This window comes from Trachinotus anak, unplaced genomic scaffold (genome assembly GCF_046630095.1).
Source record: "Trachinotus anak isolate AG129_WGS33_773 ecotype Australia unplaced genomic scaffold, CSIRO_AGI_Tana_v1 ptg000011l, whole genome shotgun sequence".
NCBI classification, from domain to species: domain Eukaryota; kingdom Metazoa; phylum Chordata; class Actinopteri; order Carangiformes; family Carangidae; genus Trachinotus; species Trachinotus anak.
In genome coordinates, this window is record NW_027273862.1 from 11,974,356 (window position 1) to 12,002,327 (window position 27,972).

Below are 27,972 nucleotides of genomic sequence, written 5' to 3' on the forward strand. Positions count from 1 at the left end.
GGCCAGTGGAGAGGCAGACAGAAACAAGGGTAGAGAGAGGGGCACAACATGCCACAAAAGCTTGTTATGTGTGGTAATGCTGCATGTGCTGTAACCATTTGGCTGCAGGGTCACTTGATCACCATGTAATTTTAAGTGTGTGAGAAAATGTGTGTGTGTTGTGTGACATTTATGTTAAATACCAGACAAACCCATGTCAATCCAATTAAATTTGTTTTGTTAATGTTACTTAGTGAAATTAATCCAGAATGGCATTAACAAACATTTAGTCAGAAACATTACATTTAGAAACAATCTGTGTAACCTAATAATGCAAGAAAATGAATCTGCAGCCACCAATTTCTGAGCTATTTGCCTGATCTGAATTCCACAAACTCACCATGTTGTGGTTTAGATCTGATTCATGTCTGCTATCTAACAAATAATAACAAATATTAAAAATAAGTTCTTTATAAATGTGAAAGTAAAAGAAATAGTTAAAACCACTAAGATAAAGCAGTCATCATGTACAGAAATGTGAAATAAAAATCTTCATACCTGGTATTTTGAACAAAATGCAGTGATTAAAATTATGATTGCAAATGAGCAGCATTTATATTGCAGATCTTGAAATCTCATATTCAGTTCATGAATCCTATTTTATTTGTCTTTTTGTGCAACTGATTAGTTTATGCGTCGTGTTTTGCTTTTTTTTTTTTTTTTTGCTATGTTCCTCCTTTGAGTCTCTATCTCCGTTTCTCTCCATATGGAGGTGACAGATGTCTCCTCAGTTGTCAGGGAGACAGAATCACGCTCACATATTTACAAGCACTCGCACAACAGCCAAATAATACTTATATTACACAACCCAACACAAAAAACACACAGACAGTATACATTAGAAACCACATTCAGCAAGAACTATCTTCACCCAGTGTCTCTGTCTCTGTGTCTCTTTTTCATTTCTTGCTTCTATTTCATCACACTATGATCCTCTGTGACATTATTATAGAATTGATCAGCTTGTCTTGCCCACCCTACTGTGTACAAATGTCTGCGACCACTACTGTTTAATTACAGAAAGCTTCCTTTTCACAGCCGTGGACTTCTCACAGACGTCTTTCTGGTCTGATCTATGACTAAGGTGTGCAGTCGTTTTAGCTGACTGATCTTTGTCACCCCATCTTCCTGTTGGTAGCCTGCCCACTCTGAATCAACTGCAAAAGATAGTCTGCCTTTTGGGAAATGCGTTTGTTTGCTTTTTTTGCTGGGAGTTAGATGAGAAGTCCACTACCACTCTCATATCTGTCTATTAAATATGAAGCTACTGCCAAGTGATGGTTAGCTTAGCATAGGATGAAGTACAGCTAGCCTGGCTCCCGGCCAAGAAATAGGTTGGGGCATAACCTCCTGTTAAACCACAGCTTACACTTGTCTGCAGAGTTTAAACAAATGAGATATATTGTGTCTACTAAGTGAACTATGGGATTTTTGGTATTTCTTAATTTCCTGTGTAACTAGTTTTTCTGACGTGTTTGCTGATAAGTGGTCATTGCCGTGGTTGAAAAAGAAACAGAGAATAAAGGAAGGAGGAGAAGTGATGGCGAGGCAGGGAGATATTCTGGTATTTGGACCATAACAAGCCGCTCCTGTGAAATCAATTGAAGCTTGCCAAAACCTAATCAAACACACTCACACGCACACACTCACACAAACATATGGGATGAAAATGGCTCTGGTGACATTTCTCCAGTAAAAATGTCACCTGCAGTGGGGGTCGGCTCCCTACTGAAATGGCATTTGCACACGTTCACACTCACACACCGGCTTGCATGCTCACAAATTCATAGGATTATAGTGTACAATGAAAGATGTCAAGGAAGCAGCAAAGCCCCTGGTGGAAGTGTGTATGATACATCCTGCAGAATACACAGGCTTGTCTGCGAGTGTGATGGGGGGGTTTGTGTTCTCCCTGATGTTAATATGGCAGAAAACAGATTGAGACATCACATTTAAAGCCAGGGGAAATCAACCTGCACAGGTCAGATGTACTACTGCTCTGTGTGTGTGTGTGTGTGTGTGTGTGTGTGTGTGTGTGTGTGTGTGTTACAGAGAGAGAGAGAGAGAGAGAGAGCCTTGTCCCTTTAGGGATGTCAAATTAAATATAATCCCTCACTGGATCTGTTTGAAAGGCATCTGTATCTCAAACTCCCCTCTGTTATTTCTGTACACGGTGTCTCTCTACATGTTGCTGGTAAGCTCCGTCTCACTTTAATCAAATCAGCCAGCTGGGAGTCTTCCATTCAGACCACTGACTGCAGGGGGAGATGTGTATCAGTCGAGTAAATTAAGCTGTATGTATTATCACTTAGATAACCAACTGTAGAGTTACACAGAAATATAGAAAAAAAAGGACATTTTTGAAGCTATCAGCTCAAAACTGAAGATATGACAAATACTTGCAGGATTTCAGTGATTGAATAAAACCGATCATCTGTAATTAAGAATGATATCTTCTTTTTTAAATGCCTGCCTAAAATGGGTTTTATCAGTGATGGGCTTCATGAAGGTTCACACACAGATACAGTATTAGTGAGTATCATTCAGCAGTGGTTGAAATAGACTGATCGTTGTTAGACTGACAAATTATGGAATTATAGTTCTTTCTTCCTGGTCAAACACCATGCAATGAAAATATATGAATGATAATGTTCCTTTCAAAATTGATTCTCAGTAATATTTATGATTTTGCAGCTTTGCCTATTTTTTTTAGCAGCACCAGTAGCATAGCTCTAAGAGAGGAAGTGGCAGTCTGCCTATTGCCTTTTTCACAAATGAATCTCAATCTCAAATGCAATATCTCAGCAATTATTGGATGGATTGTCATGAAAATTGATAAGCTACAGACATTAATTGAAGTCACCAGCGATGATGGAAAATCAGCTGGGGCACGCTGTCTGTTGATTGCTAATGCAGTTGCACAGCTCTCACAGGTAAACCGCCACAAAAATGACCACAGTGAATTCTATGGCCAGCACTTCATGATCATAAACTCCATCAGCGGAGAATGTTGCCAGGGCACAACGGCAGCATTTTTGCACCTTTCTTTGTGGACATACAGTCCACCTCCACAAGTCCCACTAGACAGCGAATTTCCTGTTTCATGTTGCTGTGTAGCCATGTCTGAAAAACAAAGATGTGCTCACTCTGTCAATCTCCAAAAGATCCTGGCACCTGTATTTGAGTTTCACTGCATTAAAGAGCCTTTATACAGTTGAAGTCATGTAAAATGACAAAAGAACTGAAATACTTGGTCCATGAAAGACCACTGCGTCTACATGTGCTGCCACGGCAAACAAAGATATCGTTTGCACAACAAATATTAAAAGCTAAAAGCCAATATGGGGAGCTTCTCTTCTCTTCTCTTCTCTTCTCTTCTCTTCTCTTCTCTTCTCTTCTCTTCTCTTCTCTTCTCTTCTCTTCTCATAATCCAATACTCTTCACCTGATCTCTTATCTACTGCATGGATAAGTCTTATCTCTTGCCCTACCATCCCTTTATCCCTACCCTCTCTGCTCTTCTCCATATCTGTATGACAATGAAAGACTGTGGGAGTTTTTTGCCAACCTCTTTCATCTCTGCAGCCAGCATTTTGCACACACACACACACACACACACACACACACACACACACACACACACACACACAGATTGCGACTTGACCTTGGGGGAAAATGACACTATGACAGCTAATCAATTTTTAATAGCAGCTACGATCCCTCTCAGGCCACAAGCTGTGTGCGTCTGTGTCATGAGTGAGCATGTGCAAGTGCATTTTCCACGGGCATTTGTGTCTTCATGCCTATCTGGGTGTCTGTATGTCTTGTATCTAAATGAGTGAGCGAGTCTGTTATGGGAATCCAGTAGGCACTTTGTTTCACCTTGTGGCTGAAATATTAATGCTGTCAGTCCTGGCATTGCTGGAGCATGTGACTGACACACACACGCACACGTTTATATTGAGATGGACAGCAGTGTCTGGTCTGGGCTTGATGTTACCTTTGGTATTTACTTATTGTCGACAAATATCAGAATATCAGCAGCCTTATCCTTTAATGTCAAATACTTGAGTTAGGACTTTGATATTCATTTGAGACCAAATATGCAAAAGACATCTTGCTTAACATTTCATTTTGTTAGTGTGTGGATAGTTAACTTTGACTATGTTGATAGGTTACCCAAAATTACAATGCTTAGTTATTTTACCGTTCCCAGTACAGGAGGGTTCTTTTAAGTAATATCTTTGTTGATTTACACAAACATTCAAACCAAACAGTTGCAGTCTGCCCCAACATGGAGCTTACGATATTGTGAGCTGGGCTGGCATGAATAAATTAGAATTGATCCAAAACCAGAACTTGCTATTCCCTTATGGTATTTGTATCTCTCTCTCTATCTCTCTGGACATGTGTTTTCATGGATATGTGTTTCTGCAGTCTTTGGGAACCAATTAGAGCTCAGTCTAAGTCTCCTATTGATTTACCAGCCAATAGTAGTGAAGCACTGCTGTGAGGGACTATCGAACAATCTTCTCCCAGCTCAGGGTTGTTTGTTGCTGTTTAGCTGAATTCCTTTACTTTAATTGGCTAAAAGACTTCATTGTGACCGAGTGTGGGATATAAAGTGGAGGGTGTGCGAAGGGTCAGGACAATTTCTCAGAAAAAAAAAAAACATGACTCTTTGCCTCAACATCTGTCAAAGCATGTACCCTTCGGCATGGGAATGAACCCCCAAGCTGTTCAGCAGACCTATAGGTCAGTCACAGCCAGTTAGACTCACATTATAGCAGAACATAGATATCAGTTGTTCTCCAAAGCAACAAGAAATGAAATATTCGCACAAAGACAGCGAAAGTCAAACAAACTCACTTCTCAGGCATCTCTCCCTTTCTCCTGTCTCCTCTCTTCAGCTTCTCTCCACCTTGCATCTGTATTCACCGCAGCAGGAAGTGTGAGGGAAAGGAGGAAAGTGTAGAATGGAAATAAAAGGAAGAGGCTGTGATTTGTCTTGTCCTTTGTTCTGAGGATAGGGGAGAAAGTTAGACAGGGAGAGGATGTTGACGAGACAAAGAGAGAAGGGAGAGAATGGTGTGGGTGGACAGTGATATCGAACAATTCTTCCTCAAACAGAAAGAGCGAAGGAAGAAGGGAGCAATCTATGTGTGTTGTGAAAGTGGGAGGCAGAGAGAGAAGGATGGAGAGAACAATTGAAGAAGGGAAAGGAATAGAGGAAGAAGAGGTGAAGGGATATGAAGGGCTCAAGAGAGAAATGGACGGAGAGCGAAATCACAGTGAGAGCATTGTGAGAGTGTTGTGTTATTATCCAGAGTTATCAGTGACCTATTTCTCTCTCTCATTATACCCCTTTGTTTCTCATTTCAGAAACAAACATCACTAACTATTTCTTTCTCCACCTTCTTATTCATTAAACAGAATGAAGAGTTCATTACCTTTGTGTTCTTCATGTCATATTAGCCCTGGCACTTTGCCTCATGTATTGATGCACCAGTGGAACTAGGTTAAGGATTCTCTGAGAGTTTTGTGGGTTTTGTAACATATACAGACACAATTCAGACACAGTTCAGACACAATTCAGCTTGAATCAGATCTGAAAAATGCTCAAATCTGAGCGTTGTTTGAGGGTTGATTTTGTGTTCAGAACTAAAACATTAAGTTTTTATTTGTTTATGGAAACCAAGAGTGACAAAAGCCCAGATCTACTAATCATTTGTAGGATAAATGCACTGTAGAATCTGCTGTATATATTGAATTTTCCCTCTGTCAGAACAACAGTGACATTTCTTAAAGCTGGTATCATTTTGCTGATGTATCAGTTTCCCTGATATAGTTTGGTGGTCATCACCACAGAGCTTTGATAGAGGGGGGAAAGGGGGAATGGAGTTTAATGGCTCCATGTATGAGTCTTGCCTTTTCACATACGCCTTCAATATTTTGAAAAAGGAATAACATTATAGCCCCATTTATACATCAGTCACTCACACACACACACACAATCACACACAAACACTGACAACCTTCTTACCTTTCACACTCTTAGACATGAGGAGGAAATGGGCTCTCAGGGGGGGAGGACTTTATGAGTTACGCCTTGTAAAGCGTGCAACGGTAAAATCCTTCCCCCAGGCTCTTACTGATGTGATGGGCTCTTTTATTGGGGTCAGGAGAGGGTGTAGCACTGAATCCTGTGTGTGTGTGTGTGTGTGTGTGTGTGTGTGTACAGTGCTAGGGGATTTTTTTTTAACACAAACTGTTGACCTGACAGTAAGCCTCAGTATCTTATATCACCTGGGTCACCAAGGTTACATATTGTGAATTCAGGTGGAATCTCGGTTTATCTCAAACCCTCATCGAGAGACATACTTTTATATTTACACACATACAATTACCTTCATCAAAGACTTTAACACAAACACTCTCATACACACTCGCTCACTCGCACAATTTATTGAACTAACTCTCTTAGATGGCCTGTGGTCATTTAATGATGCAACCAAAGGCAACCCTGTTAATGTGCTATATTGTGTGTGTGTGTGTGTGTGTGTGACAGAGACATTGAAAAATGCGCATATAAACAGCAACACAGTAAGAGCTCTTAGAGTGTTATTTGCTTTTGTGCTCTTTAGTCGGTAGTGTTTTGGTTAAAAGCAGGCTATTATGCTTTTATTTTCTAACACATATCATTCGAGGTGAGTTTGTTTAGTATGACATGACCTTGCTCTGGTTGCCTTTGGCTCTTTATTGCCCCAGGGCAATAAAATAATTAACAACAAATACAGTAATTTGTACCAAAAAGGACACTGATTTCTTTTCCAGAAAATTGCTTTATATACTGTATGTACATATGATATTGATATTGTCTGGCTGCACAGTAATGCAATGGAGGATAATTAATTAATAATCCAATTTACTTGAGAATAGCATCAAGCTCAAACATGACAGACACTATATGATCCAAAGACTTATATGTGTTATATAGTTTTTAGATTTCACATTATCATCTTCCTTGTTTCTGACTTTATTCTTACTTCTGACCACTTTGCTGCTCACAGCTAATGGATCTGAAAGTGAATAAATCACATCATTAAGAGTCTTTCTCTTATCTTTGAATGCTCTATCTCAAGGTGCAGTGGGGTTTGGCGTGTTTTGGGATCAGTGCGCGATTCATAATCCCATGGTGGTGTTTAACTGGAAGTGCAGTGTATCACACTTCAGACGATGATTCATCTGTGCAAACAAGAGGAAACAGACGAAAGATCTCTCCTCCTCTCTGCTTCCCTCTGAGGAGCCACATAAACACAGCAGTCTTTTCATCTAACCTGCACCTCTGTGCCCTGACGACATAAATTCCTACCTTGTTTAGATGACACATGGTATGATGCTCATAAAAATAGATTTCACACATCTTTTTTTAGTGTAACTCTGTATGTGCCCTGTTAAATAAGGTAAGTTAGCACACAGTTAGTAGCGTAAGGATATGGTATAACTGAGATTGTCCTGCTGATTCCTGATCTCTTGAAAGATTTTTTTCACAGAAATACTCAAGTAATCTCACTCTATTATCCATATCCATCCATCTTTTGGTTTTATATACCACACTTCAACTTTTCAAGGTCCAGAGGTGTAGTGCCCATCCCAGTATGAACTGGGGAAACACACACGAGTGTGTCTCTTTGAGAGCTGAAGACCAGACTGAACAAGCAATTTCCGTCCAATTTGACTGAGTCTTACAGAGGCCAAAACTAATGGTGCACGTGTGCAGTTTGTGTTGACTCATAACGTCAAGAGTGTAAGGATGAGCAAATGCATGTGCTTTGCCTGTCAGTCTGTATATGTATACTGTCAGCTGCTTTGCTGTTTGTTAGACATTCAGCTCTTTGCATCTGTCATGCCTTAAACTGTCCTGTCCAAAAAAATCTATGTGTTGTGCGCTGTTAGTATTCAAAGCTGGAGCCAATTTACCGTGAACTTCCACTGAGATGGATTTTACAGTCTGGCCATCATTCATTTTGGAGAGCAAAAGCTGAGCTTGTTGCATCCTTGATTTTACATTTTTACTTTGCATATCCACGTGTGCTTGCAGAGTTGCGACTCTGATGTACATTTCCCTGGTAATAGTGTTAGATTTCTACTTTTGAAAGAACACAGTCATGAAACCTGATATTGTAATGTTTGTTTAAGATTTGGCTTGGTGCAAAAACATGCAGTGAAGGGCACATTGGAAACAACGGTTTTCTAAGTTGAGGTGATTTTATCAGAAAAATAAGATAGTAGCTATACTAGCAAATGAAAGGCCTGTTTGACTAAATAGTCCTGCTGGAACCAAAAGCCTCAATTGGAATTGGATCAATAATGGAATAAAAAGCATCTGCCCAGACTGAGACATAATTCTCACATACGTCAAGACAACACAGAGACGTCACCTGGCGACTGCAGTATTTGAATCACTATTAGAAAGCAGACATGCAAAGGATTAAATGGGAATTAAGGATGAATTAAAACAAGAAATCTGTCTTTAGAGTAACTTTTAAAGGTAAATAAACTCAGATACTTTATGCCTGTCCCCACACACTTTAGAATATATCCAATGTCCCAGTTTAAATATCAGATTTATTTGATGATTGGGTGGCTTGGATCAGTCCCTGACACAGAAGCTGTGGTCAAGACTGAATCATAAAGCACTCACAGTACCTGCTGATCATCTGCTTCACCCAAGCCTTTCCCCCAATTGTCAGTGGGTAAAATCTGGCATAAATCTTTTGAATAATGCTGTAGAGGGTAGGATGGAAGATTTAGGGCCAAACGTGGAAACAAAGATGGACTGAGTCAGTGATATAGGCGGTGATCAAACAAGCAAGAGAGACAAAGACTAATTCACCCAGATGAGCTAATGCAGGAGAAAGAGAACAATAACAAACAGCTAGAAAGTCTTTCAAACTTTAAAACATCTTTAACTAACAGAGAAAAGGTTGTTTATGTGTTAAAATGTTCTGGAGTATGCTCTGATTTGATGACGCAGCGTTTTGCTTCCTCCGATATCAAAGAAAACAACAGCAGCTGTCAGGCAGTAATTTGTGGCTGCTAACACTTCGTGACAGGGGTGGGAGGAAAGGAGTAGCAAGAGGTGGAGAGAAAGCTAAAACAGGATCCCTGCACTTCAGGCTTTTGATGTGTGGCAGTGAGCTGAAGTTAGAGAGGGTAGGGGAAGAGAGAAAAAGGAAGGGATTTAGGAGAGAGGGAGAAAGAGATAACGAAAGAGTGACAGGCAAAAGAGGAGAGGGGAGGAGGGAGGAAGACGCACTTAGGGTAAATAAGGTGATGAGAGAGGGAGAGTGTGTATACTCGTGTAAGAAGTAAAAAGTTGAATGTTGTGGTTCTTTGAGAGTCATTTCACAGCTAAGGTGCAGATAAGAAGTTCAAATGCCTTCTAGCAAAATTCCCTCAGAAATATCAAATCCGTTCATAGTTTCAAGTTGGGAAGATTTTCTCAGAAAAAAAAAAAACAACTTTAATTGCAAATTGAGGAAGTGATGGGTAATTAGCATGAGCTCAAATCAAAGTCAGTTTTTTAAAAATAGCATCAATCTTGGTAGCTGTGGTATGACATTTAGCTGGGGTGATATTTGCATTTATGAATGTATGCGTGTGTCCTGTGCCTGTTGATTACAGTCTTATGTCACTGGTTTCTATAGTAACAGATCAGAAATAATCTGTTTCCTTTGTCTTACCATCAGGTGAAAGTGATGGTGCGTGTGTGCCCAGTGTCTCAGTCGGATGCAGCGGAGTCCAGCTCCTTCCTTAAAGTGGATCCCAGGAAGAAACAGATCACTATCATGGACCCTTCAGCCAATCAGACACCAAACCCTGCTTCCCAGAAAAGGGCGGGAGTCAATCAGGTCCCCCCAAAGATGTTCACATTTGATGCTGCATTCCCTCCTGATGCATCACAGGTAAGTGAAAAGATCATGATTTTAGAAAATGAAGGACTTGGATGTGATTTTGATATAAAACCCATTGTGACATTACACTGAATAACAAGGTTTTCCTAAATAAATTAAAGCTATACACACAAAAAGCTGGACATTTTCTGACAGCTACAATATTTCTCACTTGGCTGAGAAAAGTGTCAATAAACTGATGACAAACTGGCTGCAAAGCCTCCATTTCTGACACTTACATCTAAATAAAATCCAATATTAAGGGAATTGACTTTTGGGAAATACGCTTATATTTCTTGCCAAGAGCTGGATGAGAAGACGGATACCACTCTCATGTCCACATGCTGAATTTGAAGCTGGCCAATAGAAACACAATAAAAATAGACATATTTTAATTAATATGGTGTGACTACAAGGCTACCTTTAAGGGGAACTATTCCTGTCTTGGAATAGGGCTTTTAAGCCCCCAAGTTGCACCAGTTGAATGAAAGAGATGTGAGAATGCAGCTCCCCCCAGTCTGCTTTTTCATGTACTGATTTGTTTGTGACTCAAATGGAAAAACCTTTCGTGGCTCACCATTAAGACAGTTAAGTTAGATTTGATGTCAAGTGTCTTACTACTGCTCTAAGATTTAGAAAGGGTTGATTTGGTTTATACAAAAAGGAAAAAACACAGCACCAAATGATACCTGTGTAGCTATATGTTTTCTTTACTGTCTTCCTACAGCTCCCTTCATTTCTTTCTCTCTCTCTCTCTGCCTGTTGCTAGGCGGAGGTGTGTGCGGGAACGGTTGCCGAGGTGATTCAGTCGGTGGTGAATGGAGCAGATGGCTGTGTCTTCTGCTTTGGACACTCCAAGCTGGGTAACACACACACACACACACACACACAGGGCTAGAAAATCAGAGCGTGTGCAGCTTGTGAATCATCTTTAGTGTGTGTGTGTGTGTGTGTCTGACCGTCAGTGCATCAGTCTTTCACTTGGCTGTCTGTCCACTGGCCCTCATCTACCAGAGAGAGAAAGAAGAGGATTAGTGTCTACTGAAGCTGAAAGCATTCTCAGCCTGCTCTGTCTGTGTTTCTGTCTTCCTTTCTCTCTCTCTAATCCCTCTGAAGCTGGGTTTTTAGAGGAGCTGTCTTAAAAAGGGTCAGGACCTCTCACTGCACACTGCAACATGTCTGAACCCATACACTTGCAGTGGCACACGGACCCACCACACACACACACACACACACACACACACACACACACTGAGATGTTCTTCAGCTCCAGGTCAACCCCTGTTGTGTTTATCCCTGTACATGCAGCATTATCCTTCTTGGCTTGTGATCTTCATACATCCAGTTGGAGTTTGTAAGTCTCCTTGAACTGCTGGCAGAGACTTAAAATGCTGCGGTTCAGCAGGGAACACTTCAGTGTTAATGGTTGAGCCATTTACTGGATCAAACGTTGATGACGTTTTATATATAAACCAACATGCAAACCACTGTGTTTCCGTGTTGTGCTGCAGGGAATTTGTCCCTCGCCAGATCTGTAGTAAATGTAAACTCTAAGTTTTGCTGTCATTTCCAGTGCTTATGACATTGAACTCTAATTAGGGTAATTGCTGAAAAACAGCCGCCTCTCCCATCAGAAGTGGGCAGGTTCTGCTCTCTGGCCACTCTTTAGTATTCCAGTTTGCATATGTGTCAGGGCCTGAAAAACATCTAGATCTAGGTTCATTACAACTTTGGTCTTATTTTCATAGGTAGGACAGATCAAACCAACAGATGCACATATAATCACCACAGCTCTCCCAATACACAAACCCAACATGGCATACACACCAGACAGCATGTCGAGATCAATGTTTTGCACCTCACCATGATTACATGTTTTCATTCTGTCAACTGTCAAATATTGACACATTAAATAGGCCTATTCTGTTATGATTCATGATGATGATTCATACTGTATAATATGACTATGGCTGGAACCAATATGCCTAACACGCCTCCAGACCAGACCTCTGATTGTTGTCTGTGTTGTCTGTCTTAATTGTGTTGGATGTTACAACTGAGTCTTCTGGCTCTGATACTGCAAGTGCTTTTATATAATTGGGAAATCCATCAAAGACAGTTTGCTCTTTCAATCAATTTTACTGTAATATTAATGCTATGGAGAGGCCCTGACCTTGCCTGATTTAGTTTAAATGTCTGCTGCTGTAGCAGCAGATGAGATAATTCTTTGTGATATAGCTCACCTAAGGCCATGGATCTTAATGAGGCTGCATTATAGCGACATTACCTTTTTTCTAATTAAAATGGAGAAAGTAACACATGAGCGTTTATCTTCAGCTCTGTGGCCCTTGGCTGTAGACACGTACTGTATGTGGGACTCAGACACAGATAAGTCTACTCATGTACACACATGCACACTTTCACAAAGAGTAACAAGTTTTTCATTGAATAGAAAAAAGTCCAAATGATACAGAAAATAAATGGATGAACTTCAGGAATCAAATTGAATCTGGCTTTAAAGCACATCTGATAGATTTTATTATTGGTTATTAGATAATTGGCCTTGAATGGATCATCTTTTAGTAATGATGAGGGTGTGTGGGTCTGTGTAAGCTCATGTGTCTTTGAACTCATGATACAGTGCTGCCTTGTTCTCTCACACTTTCCCACTCAGATCACTTTGTCTCTGACAGCATCGGCAGCTCCGCTTGATGAGACCAATTATTGGGAATATACATCAACTACACAGACATGGACACACACACACACACACAAACACATATACTCTTTTAGCCTATAGTGTAGCATCACTGTGTTGCAGTGCGGTGTTAGTCAGTGGAGCAGTCAGCTAGCTGACTATGTCTTGACAGCCTGTGGTAGTCAGAACAGAAAGAAACAGCCACACATATCCTCAAAAAGATGTGTAATTTAAGACTCTCTCGCATGCACACAGGCCTGGAAGGGGAAAAAAGAGAAAGGAGGGTTTGAGGAGCTCTGCAGTTGTGGTAGTAAGACTACATCGAGCCATTATGATTGAGGTAGTCAGTCTGATTTGTTAAATGAAAAGAAATCAACTGGTAAAGCAGATAAATGAATGTAAATGACCCAGTGTTGCTTTTGAACAAGTTCTTTCCATGTAGCTGATCGCCACATTTCACAACATTTCTTTTACAGCATTTTAAGGCTCTGCGTAAGACATTCTGGGCGTGTTCATATACATGTTTACATACACGATATAAACACTACTATAACGGTACAGGCCCTAAACCATTACTCACCAACTTCAACCCTTTTGGCTGAGTGTGTTTACTATTTCACCTCGAGTTTTTAAAATGTTTTTTGTGACAATTGTTGAAATGCATCTTTGTTTTGACAGTAAGACTAATCGCTCCAGGAAACGTTGAGGGAGAACAATGTAAAATTACAGTGTAGCTGACAACTTCCCCTCCATCCCTATCTCAGAACAAATCACACACATCTCTCAGCCCTGCATCACAGGAGTCAGGCTTTTGATGTCCTCGGTCTTTGCATAAGCGGTTGTGTCAGCGTGATTGTGGGACATGTGGCTTTGTGTTGGTGTGTGTTTGATCTCCAACTCGAGCAGGTGTATGTGTGTGTGTGTGTTTGTGTGTGAAGCGGGGGTAGTCATCATCTCATGACGCAAAGGGACAGATCTGGATGCTCCGTGTGCACATGCATGTTCAAACACATACATTCATACAAAGTACTTTTTTCATGTCTTTTTGATGTATCTCCATTTTTTTCTGTTCACCCTTCCCCTGTTTTGTCTTCCTGTCTGTCTCTTCCAGGTAAATCTTACACGATGATTGGCCGTGATGACTCTCTTCAGACTCTGGGTATAATCCCCTGTGCCATCTCCTGGTTGTTTAAACTCATCAATGAGAGAAAGGAGAAAACAGGAGCACGCTTCTCTGTTCGTGTCTCCGCAGTTGAGGTCAGTGCTGTCGATGAGACTTACATTTGACATGTTGCCGGCGGAGTTAAACAGGTGCCATTACTGATACAAATGACAAGAGACTACTGACGGTCTCTTTCTAAGTAATAGTGGCACTAGCTATAGTGTAGTGTTTTCATGACATCGGTTTCTATAATCGTAATATTTTCATCTGTTGACTTTTGTCACTGTGTGTGTGTGTGTGTGTGTGTGTGTGTGTGTGTGTAGGTTTGGGGAAAAGAGGAGAACCTTAAGGACTTGCTGTCTGAAGTGGCTACAGGCAGCTTACAGGATGGACAGTCACCTGGAGTGTATCTGTGTGAGGACCCCATCTGTGGCATGCAGGTACACACACGCGCGCACGTGCACACACTTGCACATATTTACACATATTGTTTATGAACAGCCTCAGGCTTTGTATCAATATGCTTTACCTTTGTCATCTTAGCTGCAGGCACTTCTCTCTTGTCTTAGATACTGTGGGATGTGCACCCATACACACACACACACACACACACACACATGCATGCGCACACAAACACACACCTTGGAGCAGCGGATGCAGTATAAGAGGTTTAGTATTCTGTTGGAGTCTGCGTTGCCAAAAATGCATCAGGCATTTATTAAAACTTCTGACTGGCTGAGAATCAAAGAAAATCAGTGTCAAATGCCAAAACCTTGAAGATGTGAACAGAAATGGAAGAATAACTTGAACTCTCAAAAATACAGTGTCATTTCTGAGTTTATTAGAATTTACTGATCGCTTATTAATCCACTTTAATGACAACAAAAGATACAACCTTAAATCTAATCACCATCATAATTTATTACCATCATCACCATCGTTCATTTTAAGGTAGTAACTTCTCAGCAGTCATGTAGAAGAGCGCCAAAAATCTGACAGAGGGTGAGCTAATGTGTGTGTGTGTGTGTGTGTGTGTGTGTGTGTGTGTGTGTTTGGGGCTGCAGTTATATGTTTATAGGATTACAGGGTCTGATACAAGCACATCTGTGTAATCCTTAACTAATCTGACATAATCTCATCAGTAATGATATCCTGCAGCAACCCCCTCCCCAACCTCACACACATACACCCTCTCTCTCTCTCTCTCTCTCTCCCCTCACTCATCTTTGCTTCCCTTCCCTCTGTTTCTTGCTCCCATACCTGCAGACAAATTAGAAATGCTTTATTAGAATATGCCAATCAGTCCTAGTGCACAATATTAACACAGTATTATCAGTGTTTGGAAACTTCTTGGTAGGTAAACCGAGACTGGCCCAGATTAGATGAAGTGGTACTTTCCCTCCTGTCTGGCTCTCTGTCCTCTGGCCACTCGTTGCTACTTTCTTACCATGACTATAAAAGCACAATAATCACACCATTTTTTTCTTCCCCCAAATTTTCCAGCTTCAGAACCAGTCTGAACTCCGTGCTCCAACCCCAGAGAAGGCAGCCTGGTTTCTGGATGCAGCCATAGCAGCTCGCCACAGCAGTCAACGCCCCAACACCACCGAAGAAGAACACAGGAACTCACACATGCTCTTTACATTACACATATACCAGTATCGTATGGAAAAGACAGGAAAAGGAGGGAGTAAGTGCTGTTTGTTTCAACACTGTTATTACTGTCATTACTGTTATTATTGATGCCACTTTTTCTAATATAATTACCGACAATAATACTTAACAACAACAACAATTACAGCTAATGTGCTTCTACTGCTGCCGACTATTAGAACCGTTGTTATCATATTGCACACTGGCTGTTGTGAGTCCCTCTGATAATCGTAGCAGGATAAAGGCAGACACAAACATGCTGCTGCTATTAATATATTGCTTCACCACATGTGGGACAAAGCCAAGAGTGGGTGTAAACAATAATGAACAATCTATTTACCTATAGTCACTATGGATTAACAGGGGGCTTAAGCATCAGAATTCTTGACATACTTATGACAGACTGTATGATCCCTATATGGATTCTGTGTTTAGATTAATTCACAGTCATATCAGGTGATAATGCTGGGGTAGTGTGGACTTCTTTGTGTGACGGTTTTTTTTGACAAAGAGAGACTTTGACAGATGTCAGCCCAAAATATCATTGATAATAATTAGTTTCAGTGTGTATATGCTTGTGTGTGTGTGTGTGTGTGTGTGTGTGTGTGTGTGTGTGTGTGTGTGTGTGTGAGAGAGAGAGAGAGAGAGAGAGTGTGTACTTGTGAGCATGAGAGAAAGAGAGAGGCAGAGATATCAGACACAGGCAGTGTGGATGTTTCAGGATGATATAAACAAAGTAATGTGGGAACAGACACTGTTTTTACAGCTATGGCTGCTCACACACTGTGATTACATTTTTTGACAGTCTTAACCTTTAGAAAACCAGGATTCCCAGTATGTTGCTACAAAATTCATAAAAACAACTTCAGCTGTAACCTTTGCTAATGTTGGCACACAATCTGATGATTCATTCAGGTTATTTGAGGACTATGTTCAATATTTGGATTAACTCATTGTGTGTTAATTGATGGATTTCCCCACAATAGTTATTTGACTTGCTAATTTACTATATATACAGTATACTGAGAGGTTAATGCATACTTGCTTATGCATATTTTAAATCCAAGTATTGATGCTTGAAATAACAATTGTGGGGAAATCTATGGAGAAATCTGCAGGAGTATTGTCACTATCCTCTAATCATTCAGAATAATGGGTGCTTCTTACCTCACAAGTCAATCAGTCTTGAGCAAAACTTTTAAAATAAACTTTCAGAAAGATCACTACAGAGATTCAAGTCTGAAACATAAATACGTCCCTTAAACTTATCCCATTGCCATCCTCTGTCTTTCCCCCTCCATTCTCCTTGTCCCATTTTTCCACACTGCTAGTGTCAGGAGGTCGCAGTCGCCTCCACTTGCTGGACCTGGGCAGCTGTGATGTCAAAGCACTTGGGGGAGGAGGAGGCGGGAAGAACAGGGAGACATCTTCACCCAGCTCAGCCCCTCTGTGCCTTTCTTTATCCGCCCTTGGCAACGTGATCCTGGCCCTGGTCAACGGGAGCAAACACATCCCATACAAGTAGGTGGTGTGTGCAGGTGTATATGTGTGTGAGAGAGGAGAGGAGAGGACAGGAGAGGAGAGGAGAGGAGAGGAGAGGAGAGGAGAGGAGAATATGCAAAGATGCGTGGAACAAAGTAAGAAAAAGAAATTGTAGCAGAAATTGAGGAAGGGAATATGGAGGTCCAATTTGGCGAAAGAAGAGTGCAGATGAGGGTAAGTATAGGAGGATGGCAGGATGTTTTGGAGCTGGAGGATAGGAGGAAAAGAAAGCAGCCGTCAGATCTCTTAAGTTGCTGCAGGTTTTGGGGACTTACTGCTATAAACAACAACAGCTGCTGTTACATATTCATCCCTTTCATTTTGCCGGTTAACTGACTGCCAACAAGAGCAAAGGAGAGAGAGAGAGGGGAGAGATGGAGAGATAAAACTGACAGGCGGAAAACAAAGGTAAACAGTAAAGCTGGTAGAAAATAAAAGTACATATAATGGAAAAACTATTCATAATTGCTGTTTAGTATTCCCAGGCAGAATACAGTATGGACAGCATACAGACCAAACTGTAAAGTTCCTCTTTCTACCTCTCCCGTCATTTAAGTCCTCTTTTCGTTCCTCCTTCCTCTTTGCTCTGCCACTTTCCTTAAGGCTGTGTGGCTCTGTACTCCTCGCTGGGTTGATTTAATCAGCAGCTTTTGCATTTACATTGCAAAACAACCTGCAACCCAATACTGAAGCTGTAAGCTAAGCTATGCTGAGTCTGGTTTGGCACTGGTGACTCAGACTGTTGTCAGACTGTGAGGGGATTTGGACAGGTTTTATAATGGATGCTTCAGTACATCCAAGAACTGAGTGCAAGTCTGTAACATAACAGTCACCACAGAATCACAAATCACTGAGCAGAAATGTGTTCAAATCCAGCTACAGTCCAAGAACTCTGCCCCATTCCTTTCCACACAGTTAAATTAGTTTTTCTCCCAGCACTTCACTACTTTTAGACCAGGGTCTCATCCTGCTCTCATCCCAGCCCAGTCCTGCTCCAGTGCTGTTGCTGGGTAACCATTGACTGTATGCCAGTTGATCAGTCGACTGTTGGACCCTGTCGTGTATTTGTAGCTTCCCAAAGAGACAGTTGTCTGTCACCACCAATTTAACACTATGGCTCTAGCAAGAATCCAAGCATCTCAGTGTGATCCCAAACTGCCAACAGTCTCGCAGATCCCATGTTTCAGCCACAACATACTCGTGTAGATTTAAATACTCATCACAGAGTCACTTAACGCCAACCCTTCTCATAAGGGACTCAGTACAGCTCCTTGTCCAAAATCAGACCACTTCCCATCTGGTTTGCCTCCCCTCTCTGCTTGCAAAGTCTCCCTTCAGTCATAAAACTCCCTGCATTTTTTGATTGATGTCCTTCTGTCAACACACTCCAGGGAAACAGTCTGTTTTTCAGTGCTCCAGTATCCAGCCTGACAGTTGCAGTCCTTGATATTAGCAATATAAGCATAGAAATCCCTGTTCTCTTGTTTAGATTGTATTCATTTATTTGTTCAGTCATACATAAGAGCAAATCTGCGAGGGAATGTGTTTCACATTAATGTTAGCTTCCTGTAATGATGGTGATCTAGGAATTGGAAGCTGCATTCATTATAGGCTAGTTTTAATAGAGAGCATCATATTACATACAGTATTCCTCCCTGGCAGAACTACGGTAATAAATCTAGCACAGGCTGAAGTGCAAGGTCTAATCCAACATCCTCAGCACTTGAATTAACATGCAAATGAATACTTCATGAGTCATGAATTTACCTACATTAATCTGACGGAGAGATATATTGAGATAGAGATAGATCGAGAGGGAAAGAGGAGGGTTTGTTGAAGCCTGAGGCGGCAAACTGAGAAAGAGGAAGAGAGAGGAGAGGGGAAGAGAGGAAGGGAGCATCGATGAGAAAGAGGAGGTCAAGATAGGAGAGTGTACGTGTATATGTGTGTCTGTGCGCATGTGAATGTACACATATGTGTGTGAGACATGCCTGCAGGCTGTGTTTTTAGAAAAGGGGGACAGCAGCATGAGGTATTGGGCCACAGAGGAGCTGTGCTCACTGTCAGCCTGCAGGCCTCAGCACACACACACACACACAAAAGGCTATGAATGATTGCAGTAGCCCACCCAGAAGAAAGTCTTTTCTTAAACACACAGCCTAGTTTTACTCTCCCATCTGCTAGTATAATCTCTTAGGGAGATAGATCATCTCCCAATATTAGATTGTGTAATATCCAGAGTGCCTCTTCTGAGACTTTGTGAGCTTTTAGTCTGGAAAAGCAACCTTTCATGTATTTTTGCAACATCAAACAATAAACATAATCAATAGTTACCATTAATGTGGCCTTTTGAATCTTTTAGCTTCCTCTATATGAATATGTTAGCTTCATGTGTTCGACATAACCTTTTACTAGAGTCTCCCTCTTGTCTTGTGACCAAAACGAGCTGCTAATAATCCTTCGTCAAATGTCAGACATATGTGGGTGTCTGTTAGAAAATTGATCAGTTTTGTCACATGTTTGAGTACACGTGTGCGTTTCCAACCTGTCTTTAAGTGCTCACATCTCAGTGTATGTGTGTTACCAGGGACAGCAAGCTGACCATGTTGCTAAGGGAGTCGCTAGGCAACATGAACTGCCGGACCACCATGATTGCTCACATCTCTGCCTCACCCAGAGATTTCTCAGAAACCCTTTCTACCATCCAGATTGCTTCTCGTGTCCTCCGCATGAAAAAGAAGAAAACTAAAGTCACTGTGGTGAGTTTTAATCAAACCTTGATGCTTCATTAAAATTGGGAGATAATTTCTCTTAATCTCATAAAACTAAAACTTTAGGTTCACAGCTTCACTGTGCACTGCTACAGTCACTGGTAATGTACTGCAGACAGATGGACACATAACTCACTTGTTTGGCTTTTAATCAGTGTCCATTTCATGTCAATATCTTGGTTTTGCATGAGCAGTTACAAGTTGAATTTACTTCAATATAAATGATGACGCTTATGTGCTGACTTGATATGAAAACACCATGCATTTTATCACCTCTGTTTTTTCCATCAAAACTGCATGTGCCCAAAGCGCTGCCGACACCCTCTCTCACCTTTCACTTTTCATGCTCACTTATTTCAAAATTGCTCAGCAGAAGAAAAGGGGTCAAGTGAGGGCTTCAGGACTCTAAAAATAAACCCCCAGCTAGAGAAAACTGAAGTCATGAGATATCTAAAAGTGCCAGTCTGGGATAGAAATTAGAATAATTAAATTGGGTCACTTGGGTAGGTTGCATGTTGGTGGAGGCTCTGCATGGATGTCATCCTTTTCGCTGCTTTTCTCTCTTCTCTATCTTTCCCATCTCACTCCAGAGTGAACTGTCAATTAAAAGCTCTGCAAATCTAAAAAGGGAATATTTTCTCTCTCACCACCCCACACTGTCTTCACTTCCACTGCCATCCACTCTCTCTCTCTGCAGCAATACACCTCCAGCTCCTCTGGAGGAGAGAGCTCCTGCGAGGAGGGCCGCATGCGGCGTCCGACCCATCTGCGTCCTTTCCATCACCGGGGTGACACTGACTCTGAACTTCCATTGCTGCGACTATCCAGTGACCCTGACGAATATTCGAGCAGCGAGCAGTCATGTGACACAGTGATCTATGTGGGCCCGAATGGGGCTGCGGTGTCAGACAGAGAGCTGACAGACAATGAGGGACCACCAGAATTTGTACCAATTATTCCTGCTTTGCTTCGAGGAAAAACGTCAGAGCAGCATCAAACACAAAGTCAAAGTCAGGCAGCTGGAGCCCAGAACAAGGTAATTTAAATATATTTACAACTACAGACAATTAAACAATCAGGAGTGTTCAGAAGGATATTTGTTACTTACGTCTGTGTGATTTCTGCTCCAACAGGTACAGCCTCAGCCCGAGGACCAGCCCAGTGGCCCTTCTCAGCCCCTGCCCCAGCCCTCTCAGTCATTACTGGGGCAGCCACTGGCCCCTGTCCCAGAGGAAGGAGCTGAGTGCCTGAAGTGCAACACCTTTGCTGAGCTGCAGGAGAGACTGGACTGCATTGATGGCAGCGAGGAGGTAATCAAAGTTTTCGGTTCTTTTGTTGTTGTTATTATTATTCAAGAAAAACAATTTAGATTTGGATGCAAATCAGACAAAGAAAGGTAACATTGCCATGTTAGTCTGATGGGTTCTAGATTTGATGGTATATTTAAAGTTTGTCAGGTTGTTTGACAAGTTGAACACTTTATTGAAATGTAAAAATGGTTTCGTCTGTTTCTGTTCAACATTTTTTACATGTATCTGAGGTAATCTTTTGCTTGTTGTTCCAGCTTGTGTTTGCTGTGGTTATTTTCTGTCCATTTCAAGAAGCATATGCTTTCATTTGTCTTACAAAATAATGTGTTTGAAAAGACATTACCTAATGATTTTAACCTGTTTGTACAAGACCCTGTTCTTTACATGACACTAATTTACACAACATTTTATGCAGTGAACAGCTCAAATGATCTCCTCATCCATAACCACTGTGTTCCTTTGACAACAGTCAAATTAAACTGTTTTATTCTTATATGAGGAAAGAAGCCTTTCCATTGTACAGCCATCAATATGACTTTTTGTTTAGGTGGCAAAGTTCCCCTTTGAAGAGGTTCCAGCAAGCAAACAAGGTGCCAAACAAGAGCCATGTCCATCTTCAGTTGTCCTAAACTCAGCTGCTGTTGCTCCTGGCTCTGCTGCTGTGTTGGATACAGAAGCCAAAACAGGTAAATGCTTTAATTAATTTTATACATATGCTGTATATCAACATTGTATTCCAGTCTCACATACTTAGAGCCCCAAATAATTTGTGACTAAAAACTGGCTTTAAAGGATTCCAGTGTAGTTTTGTAATTCAGCATTAAATCAACCACACTACTCTTTTTCAATGTTTACTGCAAGTCACCTTTGGGTCCCACTTCAGAAACCACTGTTTTGTCCAACATCTCCAGGCTCTGCATGTGCTGTAGGTGGTGCAGTGCAGTTCTCCCTCTCTTCAGCAGCAGCAGCCTCCAGGAGGAGGACCAATGACCAGCAGCTGCAGGAGATCAAGGAGGTGGTGGAGGAGGCAGAACTGGCACAGACGATGATCCACAGCCTTGCTCAGAGTTCTGGTTCCTCCATAGTTACTAGTACCAGGAGTGTAACAGGAAGCAGCAGCATCACCTCTACCCTGAATAGAGTCAAGGGCTCCAATCTACAAGACAGGTGAGCGCAGGTGGTCCTATATGCCCAAAAGAAAAAAAACAAGAACTGTGTCTTTATTGTTTATTTACTTTATTTAGACAGAGCAAATTTTCTTGTAAATGTTGCTGTTATCCTTTAGAATATATTTGACGTTTTGATGAGTTGACATGATGTCTCCTTTATTGTCTGTCTCTTCTGCAGCCGTGAGAGTCTGAACGCAGGCAATAACGCTGAGGCAAAGACACGCCCACTAGGATCACCACGCCTCGGCATCGCCAGCCTGACCAAAACCTCAGACTACAGGTGGCCGACACGTGTGCTGTATGAATGGAAAATGTTGACTGTGACCATCTTCTTTTAATCAGTTTTAGTGAAAACTACATTGGGAAGATGTCTGGAAAAACCTTGGAATATGATGTTTCTGTTATCCCTAAATCAAACCATAAGCAGCAAAGAAGGAGGTGGACATGGTAAATAAACAAAGCACCAAAGACTGGCTCCATAATGTCTGATTCTTGTCCTCCTCAGGCCTCCGTCCTCCCCATCGCAGCGGTGTAAAGTGTACACACAAAAGGGTGTGATGCCGGCAACGCCCCCTCTGTCCTCACACACTCTGGCTCAAGATGGCCAGGCCACAGATGCTATGACCTCTGACAGTATGCATCTTTCTACATTTTTATGCTTTAGGATTGTGTTTCTACCTTGAAATACATGTTTGAGATTTGTGATGACAGAAATTGAAATGTTTTTAAGTTAACTTTTGTGTATTTCTACTCTCTTAAGCTATTTTTTCAGTTTTAGTTTCCCCACCTTGTTAAATAGATCATTCGATTTAAGGGCCTAAATAGTGCTTTTAGTACCAATCCATTACAGCCACCAGTTCACCCATTCATTCTTCCACTCTGTATTGGAATGACATGTTACCATATACTGAATACATGAGTAATTCATTTACATGATTTTTACAATGTTTGTTACATTGTGTTTTAAAGAACCATACACTAAGATATTTTGTATTTATCTTTCAGTGTGTGATTTTTCTTCTAGAGTTAAAAACTAGAGACAGTTGTGTATTATTTATACCTGCACCAATTCTATCTAACAGACTGATTTTTCTACAGGTAATGTTATTGCTGTTTTATACCAACACTTCTACAAGGTGATAACAGAGTCTTGTCATCTAGCTAAAGGCATAATGAATAGCATAATGTAGTCTCATACTGACTCATCTGAGCACAACACAGTTTATCTACATAAAAATCAGTGCTTTGAAAGTGGCATCAGAGACCGACTCCAGTCCTAAATTTACCAGTGCACCAGTGGGTGCATGTATTCTGCACTTGGAAGACAAAATTAATTACAACGCCAAATGTGTGTTTCTGATTCTGCAGACAGTTTGGCTGCAGACAGTGGCCGTTCCTCCACAGAGTCCCTGCTGTCCAGGACTTCTCCTGTGGGCATGAGCCCACAAGTCCGAGAGCCAACTCCGTCTCTGTCTGCCAGCCTGGGCTCAGCTGAGACACTCTGTGATGATGACGTCCCACCGATACCCTTGGACACACAGAAGGACGGTGAGTTGAAGTACATCGTAGCTATTTTTACACAAGAGAAGGGGTGGTGGTGAGATGTAAAAGAAGTAATGAGTCACAGTCAAACCCTTAGAATTCTGATGACAAATATGTGACATGAAATACACGTCAGCATCAAGAACGAAGTCTCTTTTCTCTGTCCTCCACCTGCAGCCTCAGGACTGGCAGTATCTGTTGAACCTCTCTCACTTGGGGAGGATGAGCTGGTGTACACTGTGGCTTCTGGATGTGAGGAAGACTTTGATGCTGCAGCTCTTATGGAGAGTCAGGGCCTGACCTGTCGTCCGACAAGCATCATCAGCTTCAAAAGCGAATGTGGATCTGTCACCGCCCTCGCTTCAGGCTCCCAGCACATCAGCGTCATAACTGGCACTGCTGAGGATGGAGCTGGGGAGGATTGTCACATGCCTGCAGGTCTGGCAGTAACCACAGGAGTTACAGAGGTTGTTGCCATGGCAGAGGTTAGTGTGACTGACTTTGCATTTACAGTAACTCATTTGGTGTGTGGGCGTGTGTCCTAAAGCAGACTGCACAAGCAAGAGAGATGTGATATGGTTTAAACAAGCAGTCAAGTCTTAAATTTTATATTCTTGTCTTTTGTGTTTTAAGACGTCTTACCTGATTGTATTGCTTCCTAATGCAGGTGGCAATGGCCAAGCTGCGGATGGAAGGTGAAGCCTTAGCTACAGTGATGTCTAACTGTGGGTCACCCATTTCCTCCTGGATGAGTGATCTGAGCATGGGCAGTGAAGCTGACCAGTCTCTCCACAGCTTCAGCCAGTCCCAGAGCCAGCAAGGGGAGGCCCTAGCTGATCCTGAACCCAACCAGAGCTTTGGAGCCGAGGGGCTGGGCAGTTATGAAAGCTGTGGCAGCCCCAGAAGAGGGAGTCTGGAAGGAGAGGTGGTGCTACAAGAGAATGGGAGTGATAAAGGAACTCCAACCAAAGACAGGCTGAGGAAACTGCCTCCTTCCATGGCTAAAACTAACATTCAAATTCTGGCGGGACCTGGTAACCTCTCTCCTTTCAAGACCACAATAAGTGTTCACTCATGCGTGGCTGTCAAACCCATCCAGGAACCAGCCATGCTCTCCTCACCTACTAAGACTAGCTTAATGAAAGATACAGGCAAATTTAATGCACCACTTCTAGCCTCTATTTCCAGTGAGATGAGCTTTGAAGACCCCTGGTTGAAGCGCGGCATGGAGGACGGGAGGTCCAGAGAGCTTGTGTGTGAAGCAAAGCCAGAGAAAAGAGAGGCAGACCATTTAAAGAGTCTGGCTGGAGCTGGCACCGGAGACCACCGGAGTTTCTGCAGAGATGGTAAGAAATGCTTTCAAAATAAAAGACTTGCAGGATTCTAAATTAAAAATTTCTTAAATGAAATTAAATGTTTTTTTTCTTGCTCCATTAGCAGGTGTGGATCATGGCAGCTCTAGTTCAGGTGGTGAGGTTGTGTCATCTCCAGATTCCTTTAAGAGAGTGGTGGATGGTTGTGAGATGGTCACTGTTCTTGCCCAGGGAGAGTGCATGACAAGTATGTACAGCCCAGATATTCACCGTACTGCCAGCCTTCCTCGTGGCTGGCACCGTCTCAACCGACATGATGGCTTAGATAATGGAATCGAGTACCGAAATCTTGGCGTCACCACTTCAACTCCCTGCAGTCCTCGGGCTACACTTGACCGCCGGGGATCAACTGGAAAACAGGGCTTTTTCTCCCACAAGAAGGGGGGGATCCCCCCTCTGCCACCGGTACGAAAGTCCAGCCTTGACCAGCGCAACAGGGCAGCCAGCCCTCTCCACCAACCCAGTCATGCAGTCTCACTGATGGGTAGCTCAGCAGATGATACAGGGGTATCTGGATGTGGCCCTGTAGCTGTCACGAGACAACGAGGCTCCAGCATAGACAGCAGTAGACTTTTCAGTGCCAAGTTGGAGCAGCTTGCAAACAGAACCAACTCCCTGGGCCGGGTACACAGCTCCCACAGCGGTTCCCACCACTACGACTGCTTCTCCCTGGAGAGAGGTGAGAGCCTGAGAATGGGCGGAGGAGGAGTTAGGGGGGACAGCACCATGCCTCGCACTGGGCGCAGTCTCACCCGTGCTGGATCAGTATCTTCTCCTACTGCAAATATGACCAGTCCCAGTTTCAGTGGCAGTCCTGGTCCAAGCAGCGCTCCACAGTCACCAGCCAAAAATGGTGGCCAGTCAAAGATCTCGGCTGTCAGTAAGCTGCTGATGACCAGTAGTCCCAAAGCCAGGAGTCTGTCTGCCTCCAGCACCAAGACTTTGAGCTTCTCTACCAAGTCTTTAAGCCAAACTGCCAGCCGCAGCTCCAGCCTTCCTCCTAATGGAAAAGTAAGAGTGCTTCTTTACCATGAATTAACACACTGCCACCTATTTTATACCTGTAAACTACATCACTAAGCTTAGTGTGTGAGCATCACTAATGAGCTTTCACTGTTACACAAGAACCACAGAATACATTTATCAATTTACATTTACTGCAAGCATTTCAAGCCGCCATGGCCTCTATTTCTCCTGCCATCCACCTTAGTTATTTATCTGTTTCCTCAGCCCCAGAGCTCAGTCCAGAGCCCACTGCAGCAGCAGGGATCTTCCCCTGGATCCTGGTCTACCCAGTCTCTGAGCCGCAGTCGAGGGGGAAGCCTGGCAGCTAAGCTGCCTCTCCGGGCTGTCAACGGTCGAATCTCAGAGCTCCTTCAGGGAACTGCAGGCTCCCGTTCCAGGAGTCATTCCCAGGGAGGAGGCACAGATCCTGGGGAGGAAAGAGGAGTTGCAGCAGCAAGGTTAGCCACTTTCTTTATTTTCCAGGGTAAAATTTATTTTTATATTTTATTTTTATTTATTTTTAGTAATTTATAATGTGCCGGTGACAATTTCTGGCTTTCATACACCATTACTTAGTTATGCAAGATTAAGATCAACAACATAGCTGACATGACAATAAATAGGGTTAGGGTGCAGAAGACAGAGACAGCCACCTCTATTGTGGACCATTTGATACTCTGCTGAAAATAATCAGTTGATGGTTTAAATTCACTTCTCAGTGGAGGGGGAGCTGGAGCAGGAGGTGGTGGTTGTGTTGGAGGTGGCCTGGGAGAGGAGAGAACAGCAGTGGTCCAAACGCTGCCCTCTCCCTACAGCAAGATCACTGCCCCCAGAAAACCACACCGATGCAGCAGTGGCCATGCCAGCGACAACAGGTACGAGCTCAAGTTCAATGAGAAATGCAAAGTTTTGAATTCTCAAACAATATTTTTGATGCTTCTGAAAAAAAAAACATTTTATTTTTGAACCATACCATTAAATGTGATCTCATTTTTGACTCTAACAGCAGTGTACTGAGTGGCGAGCTCCCCCCGGCCATGGGGAAGACAGCCTTGTTTTACCACAGTGGAGGCAGCAGTGGTTATGAGAGCATGCTGAGAGACAGCAGTGAAAACACAGGAAGTACATCCTCCGCTCAGGACTCCCTCAGCGAACACAGCACAGCCACCACCTCCTCCAGACGGAGCTCCAAGAGCAGCAAGAAGAGCAGGAGCAACACAGGTCACAACCTATTTTCTAAATATTGCTGAAATGCTTTTACTTAATTGGACAGAGGTGTTGGCTTTACTGATTGCAGGCATTAGCCTCAATGACTTGAGCTGCATAAGAACATCTGAATCTAAATGTGAAAACGCTATATGAATGAGAGCTATATTGCACTTAAAACTGCAAATACCCTGCTGCAACAAGAACATAAAGTCAAATTTGAAATCAAATGAAAAAACAATGTATGCTTCTGTGAATTAATACTATTTGAATGAACTGATGAATGAATGGACAATACTGACACCAATAACCAAGACAGCAGTTTTATTCAGTTCCTTTTGTTATCAATATGCACTCTTTTTTGGCTACTTCTAACACACATGCTCAGCACTTGACCGTGACAAGCTCAGCCATGACAAAATGTAATCAGAAAGCTTCCAAAGCTTTGATTTGCTCCACTAATCACTGATAGAAAGAGAGCAAGAGAGACTGCTAACAGGAAAATCCATCGGTAAAGCAAAGAGAGAAAGCAACGGGCAGGTAAAGC

The 27,972-nt window shown here is 42.3% G+C and overlaps 1 protein-coding gene across 2 annotated transcripts in view; it reads left to right on the plus strand.

Annotated features, from left to right (window-relative positions):
* The window catches only part of kif26ba (kinesin family member 26Ba), a 79,327-nt gene that overhangs the window by 42,986 nt on the left and 8,369 nt on the right, over positions 1–27,972 (plus strand). Inside the window, exons 6-25 of one of the 2 annotated variants that reach the window (XM_071489174.1) lie at positions 9,791–10,006; positions 10,764–10,857; positions 13,804–13,949; positions 14,178–14,294; positions 15,358–15,544; positions 16,839–17,028; positions 19,637–19,808; positions 20,518–20,856; positions 20,954–21,130; positions 21,678–21,816; positions 22,042–22,297; positions 22,478–22,579; positions 22,805–22,932; positions 23,668–23,847; positions 24,019–24,326; positions 24,509–25,187; positions 25,279–26,225; positions 26,445–26,677; positions 26,939–27,094; positions 27,226–27,440. In XM_071489174.1, coding sequence (XP_071345275.1) covers positions 9,791–10,006; positions 10,764–10,857; positions 13,804–13,949; positions 14,178–14,294; positions 15,358–15,544; positions 16,839–17,028; positions 19,637–19,808; positions 20,518–20,856; positions 20,954–21,130; positions 21,678–21,816; positions 22,042–22,297; positions 22,478–22,579; positions 22,805–22,932; positions 23,668–23,847; positions 24,019–24,326; positions 24,509–25,187; positions 25,279–26,225; positions 26,445–26,677; positions 26,939–27,094; positions 27,226–27,440 — 4,981 coding nt within the window. The remainder of the gene's footprint in view (positions 1–9,790; positions 10,007–10,763; positions 10,858–13,803; positions 13,950–14,177; positions 14,295–15,357; positions 15,545–16,838; positions 17,029–19,636; positions 19,809–20,517; positions 20,857–20,953; positions 21,131–21,677; positions 21,817–22,041; positions 22,298–22,477; positions 22,580–22,804; positions 22,933–23,667; positions 23,848–24,018; positions 24,327–24,508; positions 25,188–25,278; positions 26,226–26,444; positions 26,678–26,938; positions 27,095–27,225; positions 27,441–27,972) is intronic. The other variant, XM_071489175.1, reaches the window with a different exon arrangement.